The sequence below is a fragment of the Hyaena hyaena genome, unplaced genomic scaffold (genome assembly GCF_003009895.1).
Source record: "Hyaena hyaena isolate Hyena2069 unplaced genomic scaffold, ASM300989v1 scaffold_379, whole genome shotgun sequence".
NCBI classification, from domain to species: domain Eukaryota; kingdom Metazoa; phylum Chordata; class Mammalia; order Carnivora; family Hyaenidae; genus Hyaena; species Hyaena hyaena.
The window spans coordinates 1,044,121-1,061,498 of NW_024081011.1; the positions used below are offsets into that span (position 1 = coordinate 1,044,121).

A 17,378-nucleotide genomic window follows, 5' to 3' on the forward strand; every position below is an offset into this window, starting at 1 on the left:
CCGCCCCTCTTCTGCACGCCGGGAGTGTTAATTGCCCACCGCTTCGGTGCGCCTGCGCCCTGCCAAATTCCGCAATGGCGGCCGGGAGATGTAGTTCCCCTTAGCGTCTGTCTTCAGGATAAGGACTAAGAAGTTATCTGGGCCTTACTTTTGGGAAGGAAGAATTTGAGCGAGGAAGCTGCTTTCTCAGCGACTCCCAGCGGGTGCCCAGAAGCTAAAGCATTTTTTAGCTGAAGTGCCACGTCCCAGTCCTCTATCTAGTACCACATTTTCCTGTAACTTCCATGCTTCAGTTTCCCCATCGCAAAATGTGCTGTTCGGCCAGCACAAACAGAAGCATTTGAGAAACCAGGGTCACTATTCGGAGACAAGGGATGATCCTGTCAGAGCCAGAGAGGGCTTCCATAAGGCCCTTCTTCCCCCTTAGTTTCCACACAGAAGTAGTTTTGTTTTTCATGGGCTTTTTAAATCTTATTTTTAAAAACTTCTTTCTCCTCAGCCCATGACTGGTGCTGCAAGTGATGGAATATAATTCGGTGGGTAAGTGATTCGGACCTGAAGTCACACAGGGTTCAGTTCAGATCCTGACTCTGCTACTTACACTAGCTGCCTGGACTCTTAAGGCCTCATTTACTTATGTATAAAATGGATATGGTTACTCCATTTATCCAAACATTGAGGGCCTGTCATGTGCCAGGCACATACTAGACATAATGTGTAAAGAGAGAAACAGGCATGGACCCTACTCTCCAGAAGTCTGTAACCAGTAGGGCTTATTGTAAAGATTAAATGAAAAGATTCCAGCACTTAGTACACGATACTCAATTAATGGAGGCTGTGATGACTGTTTCCTCTCTTGTTCTTCTCCATAGAGAGGGAACTGAAAGCAGTGGCTAAAGAAATCAGGGACAAATGGCTTCCAGTGGCTGTCTTCAGTGCCATTCTCTTTCCAAGTCCTCAGTCTAACAACCTCTCAAAGTCTAGACCAGAATTTCTCAACCTCTGAATTATTGACATTTTGGACAAATAATCCAGGAGGGTTGGGGCGGGGGTGCCCTTGTGTTTTGCAGGATGTTCAGCAGCATTCCTGGCCTCTACCCACTAGATGCCAGTAGCACACTACCAACCAAAAAGGTCTCCAAACATTGCCAAATGTCTGCCAGGGCACAAAATCACTTCCAGTTGAGAACCACTGGTCTAGGGAGAGGAAGGGCAAGAGGGTCATAACTGTTGAATGCTCTTCGAGCAAGCTGGGAAATGTGTAAACATCCATAACTTTTTCCCACCCTGATTATTTTAACCTGCTTGTGGACATCCAAAATAACAGGAAGCTCTTAGTGAGGGGAGAATTTCCCCTTCCCTATGGTCATTCCAGTGGCCACTGCAAAATACATCATCCCAGAATGAAAATCTTACTCTCAAAAATATCATGAGATTCATGCTGCATTTTAATGCCCTCTCTCCTTCACCCTTTTTTTCCCCCAAAGTGAACAAGATTACCAATGAGGTCAAAGGCTGCAAAATTATGTCGGCTCTTTTAAATATTACATTTGGCACCACATTTAAGAACCAAATCGGTGTTCCATCAAATGCAGGGAGATCCAAAGTGAGAGGTCTCCACAAGCCACCAGGAGAGTTGATTTTTTTGTAAAGACTTTGAAACAGGGACTTTGCTTTTTCTGCTGTTGGTTAGGTCACTTCAGATCTGGGCTTTCCCACTGGGTATCAGTAACAACCACTCTCAACAAGGGATACACTGGGTAAGGGGAAGAATGGAAGTATTTAAAAGAAAATAGCTATTCAATAAGATCTGTTGGCTGAGGGCAAAAATTACTGGTTGAAAGTTAAGTTTCTATCACTTGTAGACTCTTAATCTTTAGATCCCACACTGTGAAGGGCTACTTCAGGATTTAAAAGAGGTAGATTTATGACAAATAAAAGTCTCCCTGATGGGAGGTAAACCGTGTGACATGCAGTCAAAAAAAAAAGTACCAACTGAAAATGCACGTGGGTTTAAATCCATAGATCATAAGCCCTAGTAGGTTATTAAGGGAAAGCAAGATACTTGGTGCACATGCCTGACCTTTCACAGTTGACCTCCAGATAAACTAATCAGCCCTTCTTTTAGGGCCATGGCTAAGAGGGAGATGAGGAAATGGACAGTAGGGCAACAGTCACCAAAAAGGCCACCTGCATATGTTAAAGAACAGCAGAGGTGATGGTGATGGTGGGCAGTGGGGTGGTGTTAAGGGTGCATTTATGTACAGGAATATTCAGCCTTTCTGATAGCAGCTGAAGGTGCCATTTCCTTCTCTCCGCTCTGGCTGACTTCCTGAGTTCTTGCTCTGACATTGGCCACAAGGGCCTCTCACAGCACAAATCTTAGGGCTCTAGCCTCAGGAGAGTAATGCTCCCCACAAACCATCCCTCAGCACCAATCCCAGCCTGGAGGGACCCAAAGGCAGCTATGGCCTTTCTTTTGCTCAAAAGAATCTAGTTTGCACTACCAATGCAAATGGGGAAACTGAGGAAAAGCAAGGCTTCCAGAAGGCTTTTGCCTTCTGACAAAAGAACCTGGGACCTTACCCACAGTCTCTGGTTTTGTCCTGTCCCTAAAATATCTCTCTCTGGGAAGCCTCATCTGAAGATGGAAAAAGCCCCCCCCCCCCCCCCGAATCCTCCATGCCTGTAACAAACACAGCCCAGATGGGGAAAATCTGCCTTTTGGAGTAAACAGGCAAAGCTCTCCATTCTTAGGGGTCCTTTCTGTCAGAGTTTACTCAATGCAAATTTCCAAATGATTTATTGCAGATTCATGAACAATGGAGGAGGCTGGTCTGCATTATATCTTTCCCGCAAACAGGAGAGATGGAAAAGAGGGAAGGGACCACGAGTTTAAATTACAAGTCCAAAGTCACTGTGTTGGTGACACCTGGCGCTTAGTAAGAGCACTCCCCTGAAAGTGCAAAATGCTTACTGTGAAGGGCACTGTTTTCTGCAATTATCTTTAAGGATGGGGGCTTTCAAATAATGAAGGTTGAAGATGGAGGAAGGGTGAGTCCTGAGCTCTTAAATGAGAACCATAACAGCTATACATCTTTGCATCCTCCATCCCAAAATGACAACCGCAGCCTCCTTCCCACCTCTCCCCTCAGGGCCCAAAAACGTGAAGAGCAGCAGAAAACCTTTCCTTCTGCCCAGTGAGTCAGCCTTGCCTAACTTCATGCGTAAGCTCTCCTCAAGTCAGCGGCGGCTCAGAACTGCGGGTCTGTGTGCAGCCGAGATAAATTTGGGTCTAGAAGGGATGACGTAATGCTAAACCCGAGAGGTAGCTGCCGCCTCCCAGGGCTCCAGTCGCCAGAGCTGCCGGCTGACATCCCAACCACACGGAAAAGCACCAAGCGACCCAGGTGCCTGAGCTGGGGAGACAGGGAAAGAAAGGACACGGGGGTGGGAGGAAACGGCAGGGGGAGGCAGTGTTCATCTGAGATCGCTGAATCTGGAAGTTTGTTGTTTTTTAACTTCAGTTTTCTGGTGAGATCAGGCCACTGGCAGAGGCTCAAACAGCTGCACTTGACTTCCATCCTGGCCTATCTCTTCCCCCTTAGAAAAGGGCTTCTTACAATTTTATTAAATGGCCCCTATTACAGCAGCCTATTTCGGTGATTATAATGGACGCGTTAATTTCTTGAATGTCCTTTTTTTTCTTTTTTTGCATTAATTTGGATCCAAGAAGAAACCTGCATTGCAGGACTCAGTTAATATGCACATCTAAGCCACTTGCTGACCCCCAGAGCATCCCACTTGGGGGTGCAACTGATAAGGTATTCTAGATTTTGGTAAAGGATTTTTCCAGGAACATGCCACATTAATGTCCCCCCAAATACCATTTCATGGTTTATTTCATAGAAGTTTATATCATCAGGCTTATTCCTCAATCCAGTCTCCATTTTCCATCATCCAGATGAGAAAACTGAGGGGTCAGAGAGGTATGGTAACTTACCCAAGGCCACACAGCTATCAATCCGATGGAGGAAGGATTAGGATTCAGACCTATAGACTCTCATCCTGTGCTCTCTACCCATCTTTATAGTCTTTTTTTTTTTTTTTTGGTTGATTCATGTTCTTAAAAATAAATAAATAAGTTTTGTGATCTTTTAAATTTGAGGAGCCCCAAACCTCTAAATATCAAGTTACATTCCAAAGGGATCCACAGCCTGCTTTTGTTTTCCGTTTAAGGTTCATTGTCCTCTAAGGAAAGAGGGGCCTCAGAATCAACTCCTTTGCTGGTGATGATGGAGCCAGAGGCCTAACCTCGTTACACTGCAATAATTAAAAGACCACCACAGGTAAATAATCTTTATTGTATGGAAGTAGTTTTCTTCATCAGGAATGCCTCCCAGATACTTTTCTCAAATGACATTTCATCATTTGTTGTTCTGGTCACCTACTATTCTCCTTTAGTTTGTGGTTGTAATCATTTATACCTATAGATTTCGTGACTTTCAGCCATCCCAGGCATATAGCCTGGTCAGCTATAGTATATTATTCTTTTGAAACGGCACTCATTCCATGAGTTAATATTTTCTTTAGAATGTTTGCATCTGTATTCAAAAGCAAGAACATACTATCTGGTTTTTTTGTTGCATGTATCAGGTTTTGAATGCAATGACCAGTTCTTTCAAACGTAGATGCAACTTGATTTTAAAGCCTTAAAAAAAATCGCCAGAGGCCTTTCTTGCTGCTAAGAGGATGCGCCACATTCTTGCCACAGTCCTGGGTAACCCTCCCTCCCCTGCCAGGAGGCTGGCCAGGGCTGCCCTGCCCCCACCCATTGGCATCGCCACTCCCTTCCAGGCAGCAGAAACTAGTAGAGGTCACTCTTAGGCTCAGTCAGGCCCTGGTCACCATTAAACCACACACACAGCCTGCTGCCTTGGGGCTGAGTTCTCAGCCATAGGTGTACCATTTAGAATAAACACGGGGCGCCTGGGTGGCTTAGTCGGTTAAGCATCCGACTTTCGCTTGGGTCATGATCTCGCGGTTCGTGGGTTCGAGCCCCGTGTCGGGCTCTGTGCTGACTGCCAGCTCAGAGCCTGGAGCCTGTTTCAGTCTGTGACTCCCTCTCTCTCTGACCCTCCCCTGCTCACGCTGTCTCTCTCTCTCTCCTAGAAATAAATAAAACATTTAAAAAAAAAAAAAAAGAATAAACACACCAGGCCCTTGTCTGCTCAAGGGCATCAGTGACCTCACCATCTCTCCCAGCCCCAGGATACGGATTCTGGGATTCCCCAGAGATGCTAGGACACTGTGCCTCCATTTGCACACTAGCTTCCATGAAATGAGAACCAACTGTGTACATGGCACTGCTCATACAGTCAGTTCATGTCATTGTCAGCACACCTCTGAGAGTTTCACAGACGAGGCCCAGAAAGCGTAAGGGATTTGCCCAATGTCACCTAGGTAGTGAGTGGATTCAACCTTAGATTTTCTAATTCCGGGACCCCACATCGAGGCATGTTTGATCCGACAAACCACACAAAATTGGTTAGGGCAATGGTCTCAGCCAGGGATAATACCATCCCCCAGGAGGTTTTGGAAATAATAAGTGTCTTATTGGAAATAATAAGCACTTAAGTGCTTTCTTAAGTGTCACAATGACTGGGGGGTCCTGTTGGCATTTGGTGAGTGGAAACCGAGGATGTTACATCCTGCAGTATTCTAGACTAATCTGCACAAGAAGAACTATCTCACCAGTAGCTCCCTTGCTGAGAAGCACTAGGTCAGAAGATTAAAGACAGAGAACTCATCGTTCATTCAACAGATATTCCTTAAGCATCTATTATGTGTTGGGCACGAAGCTAGAGCTGAAGACAGAATAATGAATGCAACTACTTAATGGACCCTGTGCTCCAGGTGCTTGTATTCTAGTTGGACAGGCTGATGATAAGCAAGTAAAATCATTGTAAACTGTGATAAGTAGGATAAAGGATAAATGATAAATGCGGGGGGTAGCTCTAGGTGGGTAGAAGCATCAGGGCAATCACAAGGGCCGTCTAGGCTGGCTCCTCAAACTTTAATGAGCACAAAAATCACTTGGAAATTGTGGTAAAATACAGATTCAGATTCAGCAGGTCTGGGGTAGAGCCTGGGAGTCCCATTTCTGACAAGCTCCCAGCAGATGCCAAATGGCCCTGGACCACACTCACTCTAAACAGTAAGGGTGAGATAAGAAAGAAAGGCTTAAACAAGTAAGTGGTATGAATCACTCTTAAAATCACTCTGGTTTCCTTAGTCTTCATCGAGGAGAAGAGGTTGGACCTCTGCTGACTGACCAGAACCAGCCCAGCCCCACTGTCACGGCGGCGGCGAGGGTCTGTAGCTCACCTCTGCAGCTCACACGTGTCTCTCCCCTCTGGCTTCTGTGGCAGAAGCACTTGGCTCCAAGCATGGCCAGACCAGTTCCCCTACAAGCTCAAACGCCTTCAGGAAACCCGGGACAGCCTCACAGGGTATGGATTCACACCCTTGCCACCCTGGTGTGCAGAACCACAGGAGCTTTACTGGTTGGGTGAGTTCCCCAGGGGGTGCTGGGCAAGGTGGTGCCGCACATGAAAGTAGCAACACCCTAGACCATTGCCCTTCAGAAAAAGGGCCCTAATCAGATTTCAGTGTCAATACGCAAAGAGCCCTGGAAGGTTTTGGCCGCCTTCTCTCTGTCCTAGGATGAGTGGGAAGTAAAGAGACTCCCGGGAGGCAGCCCCAAGGGGACCCTCAGCTCAGCTGACTTCAAACATTCCAGATTCCATCTCTTGCCTCTCGCCTCCTGAGGCCTAAGTTCTCCTAGGAAGAAAGGAAAACCTAGGTTTGAGTCTCAGCCCCACTCTACGTTAACCTGTGGCTTTGGGAACGTTAGTGAGGCTTGCTAAGGCTAAGGCTTTCCTCATTTATAATGAGGATAATCCTAGCACCCTCCTATTTGTTGCTTGTGAGGATTTAATATAAAGCACTTAGCATTGTGCTGGTACGTAGTAACTGCTCAGTAAAGGGAGTCGTCATCACTATTCCTCTGGAAAACAGAGACAACATTGCACCTGTAGTAGTTCCCCCCGGGGACAGGTTATCAGACTCCTAGGACACAGGCAAGAATTCTTTATTGGTCTTTATTTGTCTATCATTTGCACTGGAATCTGAGCTGGAACTCTCCAGTTCCACAGCTCCTGCACTTTGAAAGGACCAAGTGCAGGCTCCTGGCAGGTTTTAGAAATTACCTGTTGAGGGGCGCCTGGGTGGCTTAGTCGGTTGAGCGTCCGACTTTCACTTAGGTCATGATCTCGCGGTTCGTGGGTTCGAGCCCCGCCTCGGGCTCTGTGCTGACTGCCAGCTCAGAGCCTGGAGCCTGTTTCAGAGTCTGTAACTCCCTCTCTCTCTGACCCTTCCCTGCTCACGCTGTCTCTCTCTCTCCTAGAAATAAATAAAAAACATTTAAAAAATTTTAAAAAAAAAGAAATTAAAAAAAAAAAGAAATTACCTGTTGAATTGAGCTACATTTTACAGCTGGTGAGAAGAATGAAAGAGGGTCATATGCAAGGCACTCAGGGCCTTAAAAGAGTCAAGAAGTATGGTACGGGAGGTCAGTTGTGGTGGAGGTAAGAGAGAGATAACCAGGGATGCCATAAGGCAGCTCTGGGCCCCTGTAGAAAGAAAAACAAAGGCCACCCCAGCTCACACTTTGCCACCCAGGCCACAAACAAAGCAGCCCTGGGCATGCCCTCCAATTTAATACAACAGTATTAAAATTGTCCCAAATCATCTTTATTCAAGTATTCTTGTTAATGGCCATAAAGATACAAGAGTAAAATATCTCAAATAGTAGGCAATCCAAATCCTTTTTTATTGGCTTTGGTTTGAATTTCCTAATTCCCTCAGGACCCTATGTTTATCTTTCTAATTTTGCTGTGTTTAAATTTCCTTAGCAGATGCTGGAGTTGGATATTAGAGGTATGTGGCCAAGGGCATGTTATATAGGAGGGTGGGCTTGGTAGGAACACTGGTGTGGACAGTCCTCCAAGTACAGAATGCCCTGTTCTGAGAAGAACCGAGAGTGGAATGTCTTTATTTACAAGACTGCTTACAGGGTATTTAGTTTCCTAAGCTCAGGTAGTTTAAAAAAAAAAAAAAAAGTAAGATCTTTAAAAATTACAAGGACAAACACAAAAGACATGAAACATGGAGGTGGGGGTTTGGGGGTGCAGGGAAGGAGGGAAGCCCAAGAGACATTTTGTTCTGTCTGTAATGATATCTAGAACCGTGGTCCAAGTCAGATGTACTTCTACAGTGTTGGGGTTCAGTTTAAGACAACTGAATTTCTAAAATCTGGCACGGGAATCAAGTATATGCTCCAGGAGGGCAGGGACTGTATCTCCAGGGCCTAGCACAGTGCCTGACATAAAACAATATGTGCTCCTTAAATTATCAGTCGGAAGGAAGAAAGGAAAGAAGGGAGGAAGGAAGACATTCGAGAACAAATTTAAGGAGAATTCCTGGCAAGAAACATAATTCCAAATAAAAGTATGTGCCACAAGGGCCTTTTAAAGAGAGGTTCTCTAATTTAAATTTAAAAAGAGAGAGAGAGAGATTTACATATATTTCCTGGAGATTTATTGCTCAAAACAAGGGTCACCTGAACTTTCAAAATGTTTCACAAGCAAGGGGCCTAGCGCAACTCTGCAAAGATGCGGAAGCAAAGAAGGAGCCTCAAGTTCTGGAGGGGATGGTGGCAAATTCCCATTATTTTTGGCCAGAGAGATCAAGTCAGCTGTTGACAGCTTTAACACCTCCAGCCAGGCCACTCAGGGACAATGATATCAGAGACAATTACTTCCCCTTAGTCGCAAAAGAGCCTGAGAGCAGGTGTCTGTCCCTGTGGAATTGAAGCCACTCTCCAGTGTGAGCCCAGAGCTCCACCCACCGCCCCCAGAGGAGGCCCCTCTGGGAAGACTTGTATTTCTCCTCCTCAGATGAGGCTTGGGTAGCCATCCAGTCACTGTCACTGCCTTTGGACCCCTCCTACTTCCCCCAGCCCCAGTGTAAAAGAAAAAAAATGTTTTCTAAATGGCGAATTCAAATTAGCTTCATTTTGAAAGACTATTGTGAATGTTGCAATGGCCTTTGCAATCACCAACCAGCCACACCCTAGGCTCAGTAAACCAGGTTTGAGAATTGCTGACTTTATAAGCACCTGACCTGTAAAACAAAAGCCCAATTTGGGGCTCTGCTTATAACCCATTCTCACACCAGGGCGAGAGGCCCAGAAGAATCTGGTTTTGCTTCTGCTGTGTCATCTCAGGCAAGCTACTGTCCCTCTCTGGGCTTCAGCCTCCCCATCTGTGAGAGTGAGGATGATGGATGCTCTGTGACCTCTGGGGCTCCTTCTGGCCCTGACTGACACTCTGTCTTACCACCCGCCTCCTTTAAAAACACCCAAAATGCAGTGGAAGGAAGAATGAGAAAGGCAAGCGGATGGTTCAGAAGGCCAGACTGCAATGCCTGGCTCCCCGCTCCCCATTGCTGCCTGCTGAAAATTGCTCTCTTCATTCTGCAAGAAGATTCCCATTTCTTGCTGGATTGTTGCTTTTTCACTCCTTCTCTCTCTCTCTCTTTCTCTGTCTCTCTCTCTCTCTCTGTCTCTCTCTCTCTGTCTCTCTCAACTCAAAGCCACAAAACCACAACTCACCTCCCCAAAACGGGTCATTTGGAAGCCAGAGCTGTCGGGAGTTAGGTGTGTCCGGCCTGGCATACTGGTGGTATCTAAGTGAAGACCAGGGCGGCCATGTGCTTCTCTTCCAGAAACCCAGTTTAAATCAATATTTATCCAACTGTATTTATAGAAAGTGGTGGTGGTAGGGAGGAGGGGGTGGGGTAGGGACGCAGGGGGATCTAAAACAGAACAAGCCACAATGACTGATGCAAATCTTTGTGGCCAATTCGTTTCTGCAGGGCCGGGCTTTTTTTAAAGGCAAAAGACCCAGCTTTTGATGAACCTGCTGTTGGCCCCAGCACCATAGCAACAGCCCAAGTCCGCTGATATGCCCAGAGGACAAACTTGGGAAAGGCAGCAGGAGGGGGTGGTGTTTCCTAGGAGCCTAAACTTGAGTTGGGGCCAGGAGAGTTGAACAAGTCTGAAAAACAAAAACAAAAAAACCCTCTCTGGTTGGCTATTCTGTCCTCAGCCTCACTTCTAAGCCTTTTCTAAGCAGGGTGTGTACAGGAAGACCTTGAACAATCAACAGAGTGTTTCAAATACGAGCTCTGCTTTAGGTTGCTGGGTGACCTTGGGCAAGTCATTTTACCTCTCTGGATGTCATTCCTTGTCTAGAAAATGTGTGCATGCATATATGGTTAAGACTGCAAGCTCATTCTGGAATCAGAGGCCTAAGTTCCAAAAATTAGCTTGGCCACTTACTAAACGGTATGACCTTTTGGGCAAGTTACTCAACATCCCTGCACCTTGGTTACCCCCTCTATAAAGTGGGGTAATAAAGTTGCACACATCATGGCGTTGTTGTGAAGATTGGAGGAGATAATGGACGCTTAGCCCCATACTTGGTATATAGTCAGTGCTCGAAAAATGGTAACCAGTATTGACATTAGGTAATGTAATTAGTTGCTGCTGCAACATGCTAGAATCTTCTTCATTTCCCTCGGTTTTGCCTCCCGACTTTTGCCCAGCCATCCTCAGATGAAAATTCCCATTTCTGGGTGTGTCAATGCGAGAGCATTTTCATCAGCACGGGAAGGTCAGTGGGCATAATCTTTTGCCTTGGAGCTGACAGAACCTCCTCTCTACTCCCCTCCCACCCCCACCAGGAATGCTTCAAATCAACTTCTCCAAAATTCTAAGGCTCTGTTCCCTTTCCCTGGCTCCTTCTGCAGGGTGCCTGGTCCCTGGGGGCTCTGGGACTCTGAAAACCACAACAATAGCCTCAAAGTCTACTTCTGGCATTTACCAGTGGGCAGAGATCATATTTAAAACTGGAAGAAAAGAGTTGAATCTGAGAAACATAATTTAGGATGCAGCATAAATAAAAACTTGATTTAAGATTGTGCTTTACACCGGGCACCTGGGTGGCTCAGTCGGTTAAGCGTCTGACTCTTCATTTCAGCTCAGGTCATCATCTCATGGTTTGTGAGTTCGAGAGTATGTTGGGCTCTGCATTGACAGCACAGAGCCTGCTTGGGATTCTCTCTCTCTCTCCCCCACCCCCCAACAATAAATAACATTAAAAAAGTGTTCTTTACACAACTCTCCAAAAACCAAATGTCCCATTCCACTCCCACCTTAAATGAACCCACAGAATTTACGGGAAAAAAGCAAGTGCACATCCTACATGTTCAATACATATTTGCGGAATGAACGAATGCATCGTAAGATGTCTGCTATGCAGAAATGTGACCTGCTTGAACATTAGTTGCCATCAAACCCTTAATTTTAGCATAACTTGCCCTAGTCTCCTGCTCTTTTAGTAACTGATTCATTTTCAAAGTCACAGTTGATGACAGTGGGCACTTTCAGCTCTCCAGGCCTGAACTACCATTTCTTTGCAGCCCCCGGTCTTTGTAGCCCAAGGGCAGTCTTGTGTTGATTACATGAAACTTCCTCTCTCCTTGGAAGAGATCAGTATTTCCAATTCTTCTCCAAGTCTCCAGAAAGTCTACTCTGTGTCTCATGGCCTTCAAACCTGATCACTGTGCCATAGCCAATAAATGACAAATCCAACCAATCAAAGAATGTACACTAAGTGTCTTCTATACATGCCCAGTGGTATGCTATATGCAATGGTGACGTATACTGAAATACTATTGGTGATCTTTTCCCTTAGGATGCTAATCATCTCCCTGTGAGGGTGAAGCCGATACACAGGAAGCACATAGAAAATTGCATAGTACTGATTATCAAAGCTCAGAGAAGAGACTATTTATTGAGCACCTACTATATTCCAGGTACTTTAAATGTTTAAATGGAGTACCTCATTTAGTTGTTCAGCAATGAGGTGAGCCTGGTGCCGTTGTATCCTCATTTTACGAAAAAGAAATGGAACCTCAGAGAAGTTAGGCAACTTGCACATACGGTCACAATGCCAGTAAGCAGCAAAGGAGGAATTTGGGCCCCGATCTGGGTAACTGTAAAGCTTTCATTCTCTCAACTACCCTGAATTAAGAAATAGCCAGAGGAGGCTTCCTAGAGGAGGTAGGAGCTGGCCTAAGTCTTGAAGAGTGAGTAAGAAACAGATAACCCCAGTGGAAGAAGAGAATGAAGCCATTCTAGACAGAGGGAAGGGTCTGAGTCAAGCACAGAGGCACGACTGCGAAGCCTGCTTGCTGGTGGACCTGCTGGACGGAAGCAGAGGAGATTACGTGAGGAAGGCAGGGTGGGGCCAAATGTCAGCACACAGCAGCAGCTTTCCTCCATCAGGAAGAAGAAAGAGGCTGCTCCTTGGCCTGTCCATGCCCCTAGGAAAGCACCTCACTCTAAACCCAGATAATCTACTCCAGAGGGCAATCTATGACTCCTACTGCCATGTCATCATTCTTCTCTATCTTAAGCACTGCCCCCAAAGTGACCCTCCCCAGACACTGGGAAGCCCATTTCTAACCCTCTAGATGTTACCCTACTACAGTAGCTTTTACTTGACCACTGAACAGCTTTTCTGCACATAATGCCGCTTTGTGAATCTCATTCTTTCTCCCTTTGTTTTAACCTTTTCCAAAACAGGAAGTAAATATTTTTCTAATTATCAGTCAGTCCTAAATTGCCACCCCTTCACTGGACCCCAAATGGATATAGGTGTTGCCAGAGATGATTTATATATAACTTATGATTTTGTGATACCAGGTCATAGTTTCCATGATTAATATTTCTGGAGACTTTTAATTTGAGATCCTTAAGGATTCACATCAATCAGTTGGAACTTCAGAAGCTACCCATGTTATCGTTGGGAATCCTTGCCTTGCACAGAACGGTCAATAGTGGGTGACTTAATTTGAACCCCTTCCTCCTGAGGAGGCTCACCATATCTACTGGGAATAATTCAACATTGTGGCCACAACTTGGTGAGCACTCCTACTACGGAAACCTCAAAGAGGCAATGAAAAGCAGTTCTGGCAACAATGGAAAATAAGGCAAGCTGCTGCCAAGTAAGTACTTTGCAAACAACAGTAAAAACGAAACGTGTGAACTCGTGACCAGGGTCTACTGGTGCATTTCGGGAAGGTCTCAGAGAACCCGAAATGGAGAATCAAGGCTGGCACCCGTCTCAGGGGAGAAGAGCGTCCCTTTAAGAAGGGATTGTACCAGCTGGCCACACTACAGCTCCCAGAGATTTCCTGGCTTGCCTCCTGGCTCCACCCACCAGTCTCAGGCCTCAGCAACGCGTGACGTCAGAGAAAGCTGAAGCTGCCGATAGGCTGAACGACGCAGCTAGGTCAAGTCCAGTCAGAGGAAAGAAGTTTGTCTCCATGTGGAAACCATGTGTCTCGAGCTGGGAGGGGGAGGAGGAGGAGGCGGAGAAACTGAGATCAAGTGATTACCGGGGAACTGGCTGAAATGAAGGCGGGGAGGTTGTGCACCTGAGCCGGCCAGCAATGCCCTTTGCAGTAGTGACCTAAAAAGAAAAAAAAACTTGCCCAAAACCCAAAACTTGAGCCCCCTCCTATCATAATAAACATCATAAACAGCTAGGATCCCTGCTTCCTTCCAAAAACCAGGGACCTGAGAAATGCTGGTGTCCTATCGGAACGCCCAGATCCCCCTCCCTCCCCCAACGACTGAATGATGTAAGCGTTTCGGAAAGCGGGGCTCTGAAGCAAAACAAGCCCCGAGCGCGCGGAGCGACCCGCAGTGCCCGAGCCCGGCGCACGCACGACCCGCCCCCCAACTCGCGTTATTGCTGTGCACACGCGGACCGCCGTGACGCGCGGGCATTGTGTGCAGCGAACAGAAAACAACGGCGAGCGCCGCCAGCGCGAAGAAGCGCCCCCAATAAATTAAGGCAGATATAGGGCCCGCCGTTTTCCGTACCAGGAAACCCAGACCCGGCGGGAGATGGGGGGCGGGGGGGGGGCGAAAGTGGGGAGGATAAAGCAACCCCCGTGGGCCGCTCCTGTTTGCAGGGGGCATAATAGAGGGCCTGGCGATGGTAGCCCTTAGTTTGCTGGAGGTCACCCCCGCCTGCGTGAGCTGTTGGGGAGGGGACGAGGGCCTGGAGCGGGGTCCCCGCGGCCAAGCCGGGCAAGGCGCAGCGCCCCCACGCTCTCGGGGAAATCTGGGGGCCGTTGGCATCACGTCACGCAGAGCCAAACAGCAGCGGCAAATAGAGGGAAGAGAGCTAAAAATACTCCCGCGGGGAGCCGGCCGTGGCGGGGGGTGGGGGTGGCAGTGGGGCCGAGGGGCTGATTACGCACACGAAGTTGACTTTGACTGGGGCGCTGAGGTTCCCCAGCCGCTCTCGGGGGCTGCTGGGCTTGCAGCGCGGACGTTCGGGAGAGGGACCGGGAGGAAGCCCCCCGGCTTCCTCCGCCACAGGAGCCCCAGTCGGCAGCCGCTGGCCCGCCCCGTGAGGGGTAGCCCGGCCCGGCGCGCCCGGCCCTCTGCTTACGTGACTGGTGGCCACGCCGGAGCCCCGGCACGGGGTAAACTAGGAGGCGGCGGCGGGGGGGGGGGGGGGGGGGGGGGAGGCGGCAAGGGGGGACGGAGGTCTCCGATTGTCTGCGGGTGAGAAGGGGGGGCGGGACGCGGTGGAAGCTCCAAACGCTTCCTCAGTACACCGTGCTGGGGTGGGGGGGTCGTGTTTGCCACACACTGCCAAGGTGCCTTCTTTCGGGGCACCCCCCGCCGGAGTCCGTACCACGGGGCAGACTCCAGAGAACCCCGGACAAGGGGGGGGGGGGGTTGCTGAAGAAATCGCGCCCCTCCCCCCTCCAACAAAAGCAAACACACCAAACAAAACCACGTCTTCACCCAGCTCCCTACCAGCTCTGGCTTTTCAGAAACTACCCGCCTGACAAATGCACCTCGCCGCCCACCCACCCCCCGCCCCGATGAATAATCGCAAACTGCTTCGGCTACGCAGCCAGCGATGCGCCTTTCTCGCAACCCAGGCACTCCGAGAAAACAGGAGAGAAGAGAAAGAAAAGAACGCACACAACCGTCCTCCCTACACAAACCCTTGTGTTTGCCTTCAGCCACTGCACGATTGCGCTGGCAGCACACGGTTACTTTCACACTGGAGGCCTGGGATGTTGGTCAGCTAAGGTGTTTTTGTGTTTGAGGTGGTGGTGGTTGTGTTTTGGGGGGAGGAGGTTGCAAGATCTGACACGTTGCAATCGGATCTTTTTTTTTTTTTTTTTTCCTCGCTCTCTCGTCTCATTGATCTTCCTACTTGTTCGGACAGATTAAACAGCCTGGTTTTCTCTCCAGTCTATCGGTTTATCTGCCTCGGCCCTTCCACCCTTCTCGCGGCTATTATTTGTGAGGACCGTGCTGGAGACACCGCACACGCGTGCCCCCGCTAGGACGCCGAGTCGACCGCCTGGGAGCACTGGGGGACCCAGCAGAGGCAAAAATGAAACAAACAAATACAAAAAAGGAGGCCAGGCCGGGGTGGGGCTCCCAGAACCACCCCCTCCCCGGCACTGTTCTCCACCTGAATCGGCAAAGGTGGGGGGGGGGTGCGGGAGGACGGTGGAAATCGACGAGGCAGGCGTTTGCCTTCCCAGCCGGGCGCGCTCGCTCCCAAGTCGTCTCCGGGAAAATAAAGAAACCTCACACAACAGCCCACACCTTCTTCCCCAACTATTGTTTCCTGCGAGATCCTAAAGTTTCCCTGTAGCTACGTGCCCCTCGCCAAGTTTCCCGGGCGCAGGACGGCGGGTCCGGGGCGAGCTGCGGGCGCTGCCCGGCCCGACCGGCCTGTTTGGGGGTGGGGGCACCCCAGGGCGACGGAGGTGCCGGGGGACGGTGTCGCTGGACGCGACGGCCTGAGCCCGGCTGCGAGAGGGGAGGAAAAGCTCCGCAGGCAGAAGGGAGCAGCCGAGCCGAGCCAGCCAGACCAAGCCCACGCCGAGGAGGGCTGTTTGGTTGTTGTTGTTATTGTTGTCGTGTGTGTCTGCGTGTGTGTTTTTTTTCTCTCGAACCGCTGAGCTCTGCCTACGATTTCCAACTTTCGGCTTCTAATCCCCACCCCACCCAGGAACGAGCGACAGAAAAACAACACTTGTCTGCCCGAGAAGGCTCCGGGGGGTGGGGGGGGGGGGGTAGAAAAAGGAAGAAAGGCGACCTCGAAGAGATGAGCTCTCGGCTCAGTTGTCAGCAAACACTCCCCCGCTTGTCCATCCGGCGGTCCTCCCAGCCTTCCGGAGACGGACAGACGGACGCACCAACAGGCCCCCCTCGCCATCCCCACCCCACCCCCCCGCTCGTCTTTGTTACATCTTTAGCAGCTTTGTGCGTGCGTGTCCTTTCTCCGGTGTCATCGGCTTTACTGCCGAGGGCTGCGTGTGTGCTGGGGGGAGGGGGGCGCGGGCCGAGCAGGCGACAGGGGTCGCCCAAGTGGCTGAGGAAGAAAGAGCCGGGCGCCGAGGAGGCGCAGGGGCCCCTAAACTTACTTTTGTTTTCTTTCTCGATCTGCTCCAGGTAGCTGGCGGCCTCGAGCAGAATCTGCACGTTCTGCAGAAAAGTGTTGATGTGCTTCTCCATCGAGTTCTCGCTGGTGTTGAAAATGTCCGAGAAGGGGCACCTGAGCTTGGCCCCTGCGGGCTCCTCGGGCTGGGCCGGGGGCTGGGGCGCGGCCAGCGCCGGGGGCGCGGCGGGGGCCAGCCCCGCGCCCTCGCAGCGCGCCTCCTTGCGCGGCCGCCCGCGTTTGCCCATGGAGCAGCCGGGGTCCGCCGAGCTCGTCCTCTGTCGGGGCTGCGCGGCCCGGCCGAGCTCCGGTCCCCGGAGGCGACCCCGCTGGCCGGAGCGGAGGAGGCGCCGAGGCGAGGAGGCGACCTGACTTCCCGAGCCGCGCTGCGTGCAGTTGTGTGTGTGAGTGTGTGTGAGTGTGTGTCGGTCTCGCAGTGGGTCTGTGTGTATGGGAGATTGAATGAACCTACAGGACAGACGGAGGCGCTCTGGCGCCTGGGTCCTAGTGCGAGCCTGTCGCCACCGGACCGGTCAAAATAAAAGGTGGAGAAAAGCGAGACGGGGACGCCCTCTGCCCGTCCCCTGCACCCTTCCCCGCCTCTCCCCAAATCTCACCTCAGAGCAGAGCGCTGTATTTTAACACGAATAGAAAAAATACTCGATGCCTCCGAGTACACCTGCATTAAAACAAACTAGT

The 17,378-nt window shown here is 49.6% G+C and overlaps 1 protein-coding gene across 1 annotated transcript in view; it reads right to left on the reverse strand.

The window, feature by feature from the left end:
* The window catches only part of MXI1 (MAX interactor 1, dimerization protein), an 82,099-nt gene extending 64,991 nt beyond the window's left edge, over positions 1 to 17,108 (reverse strand). The window contains exon 1 of the mRNA XM_039250715.1: positions 16,666 to 17,108. Within this exon, the coding sequence (XP_039106646.1) occupies positions 16,666 to 16,927 (262 nt within the window). The 5' untranslated portion in view covers positions 16,928 to 17,108. The remainder of the gene's footprint in view (positions 1 to 16,665) is intronic.
* Positions 17,109 to 17,378: the final 270 nt, after the last annotated feature.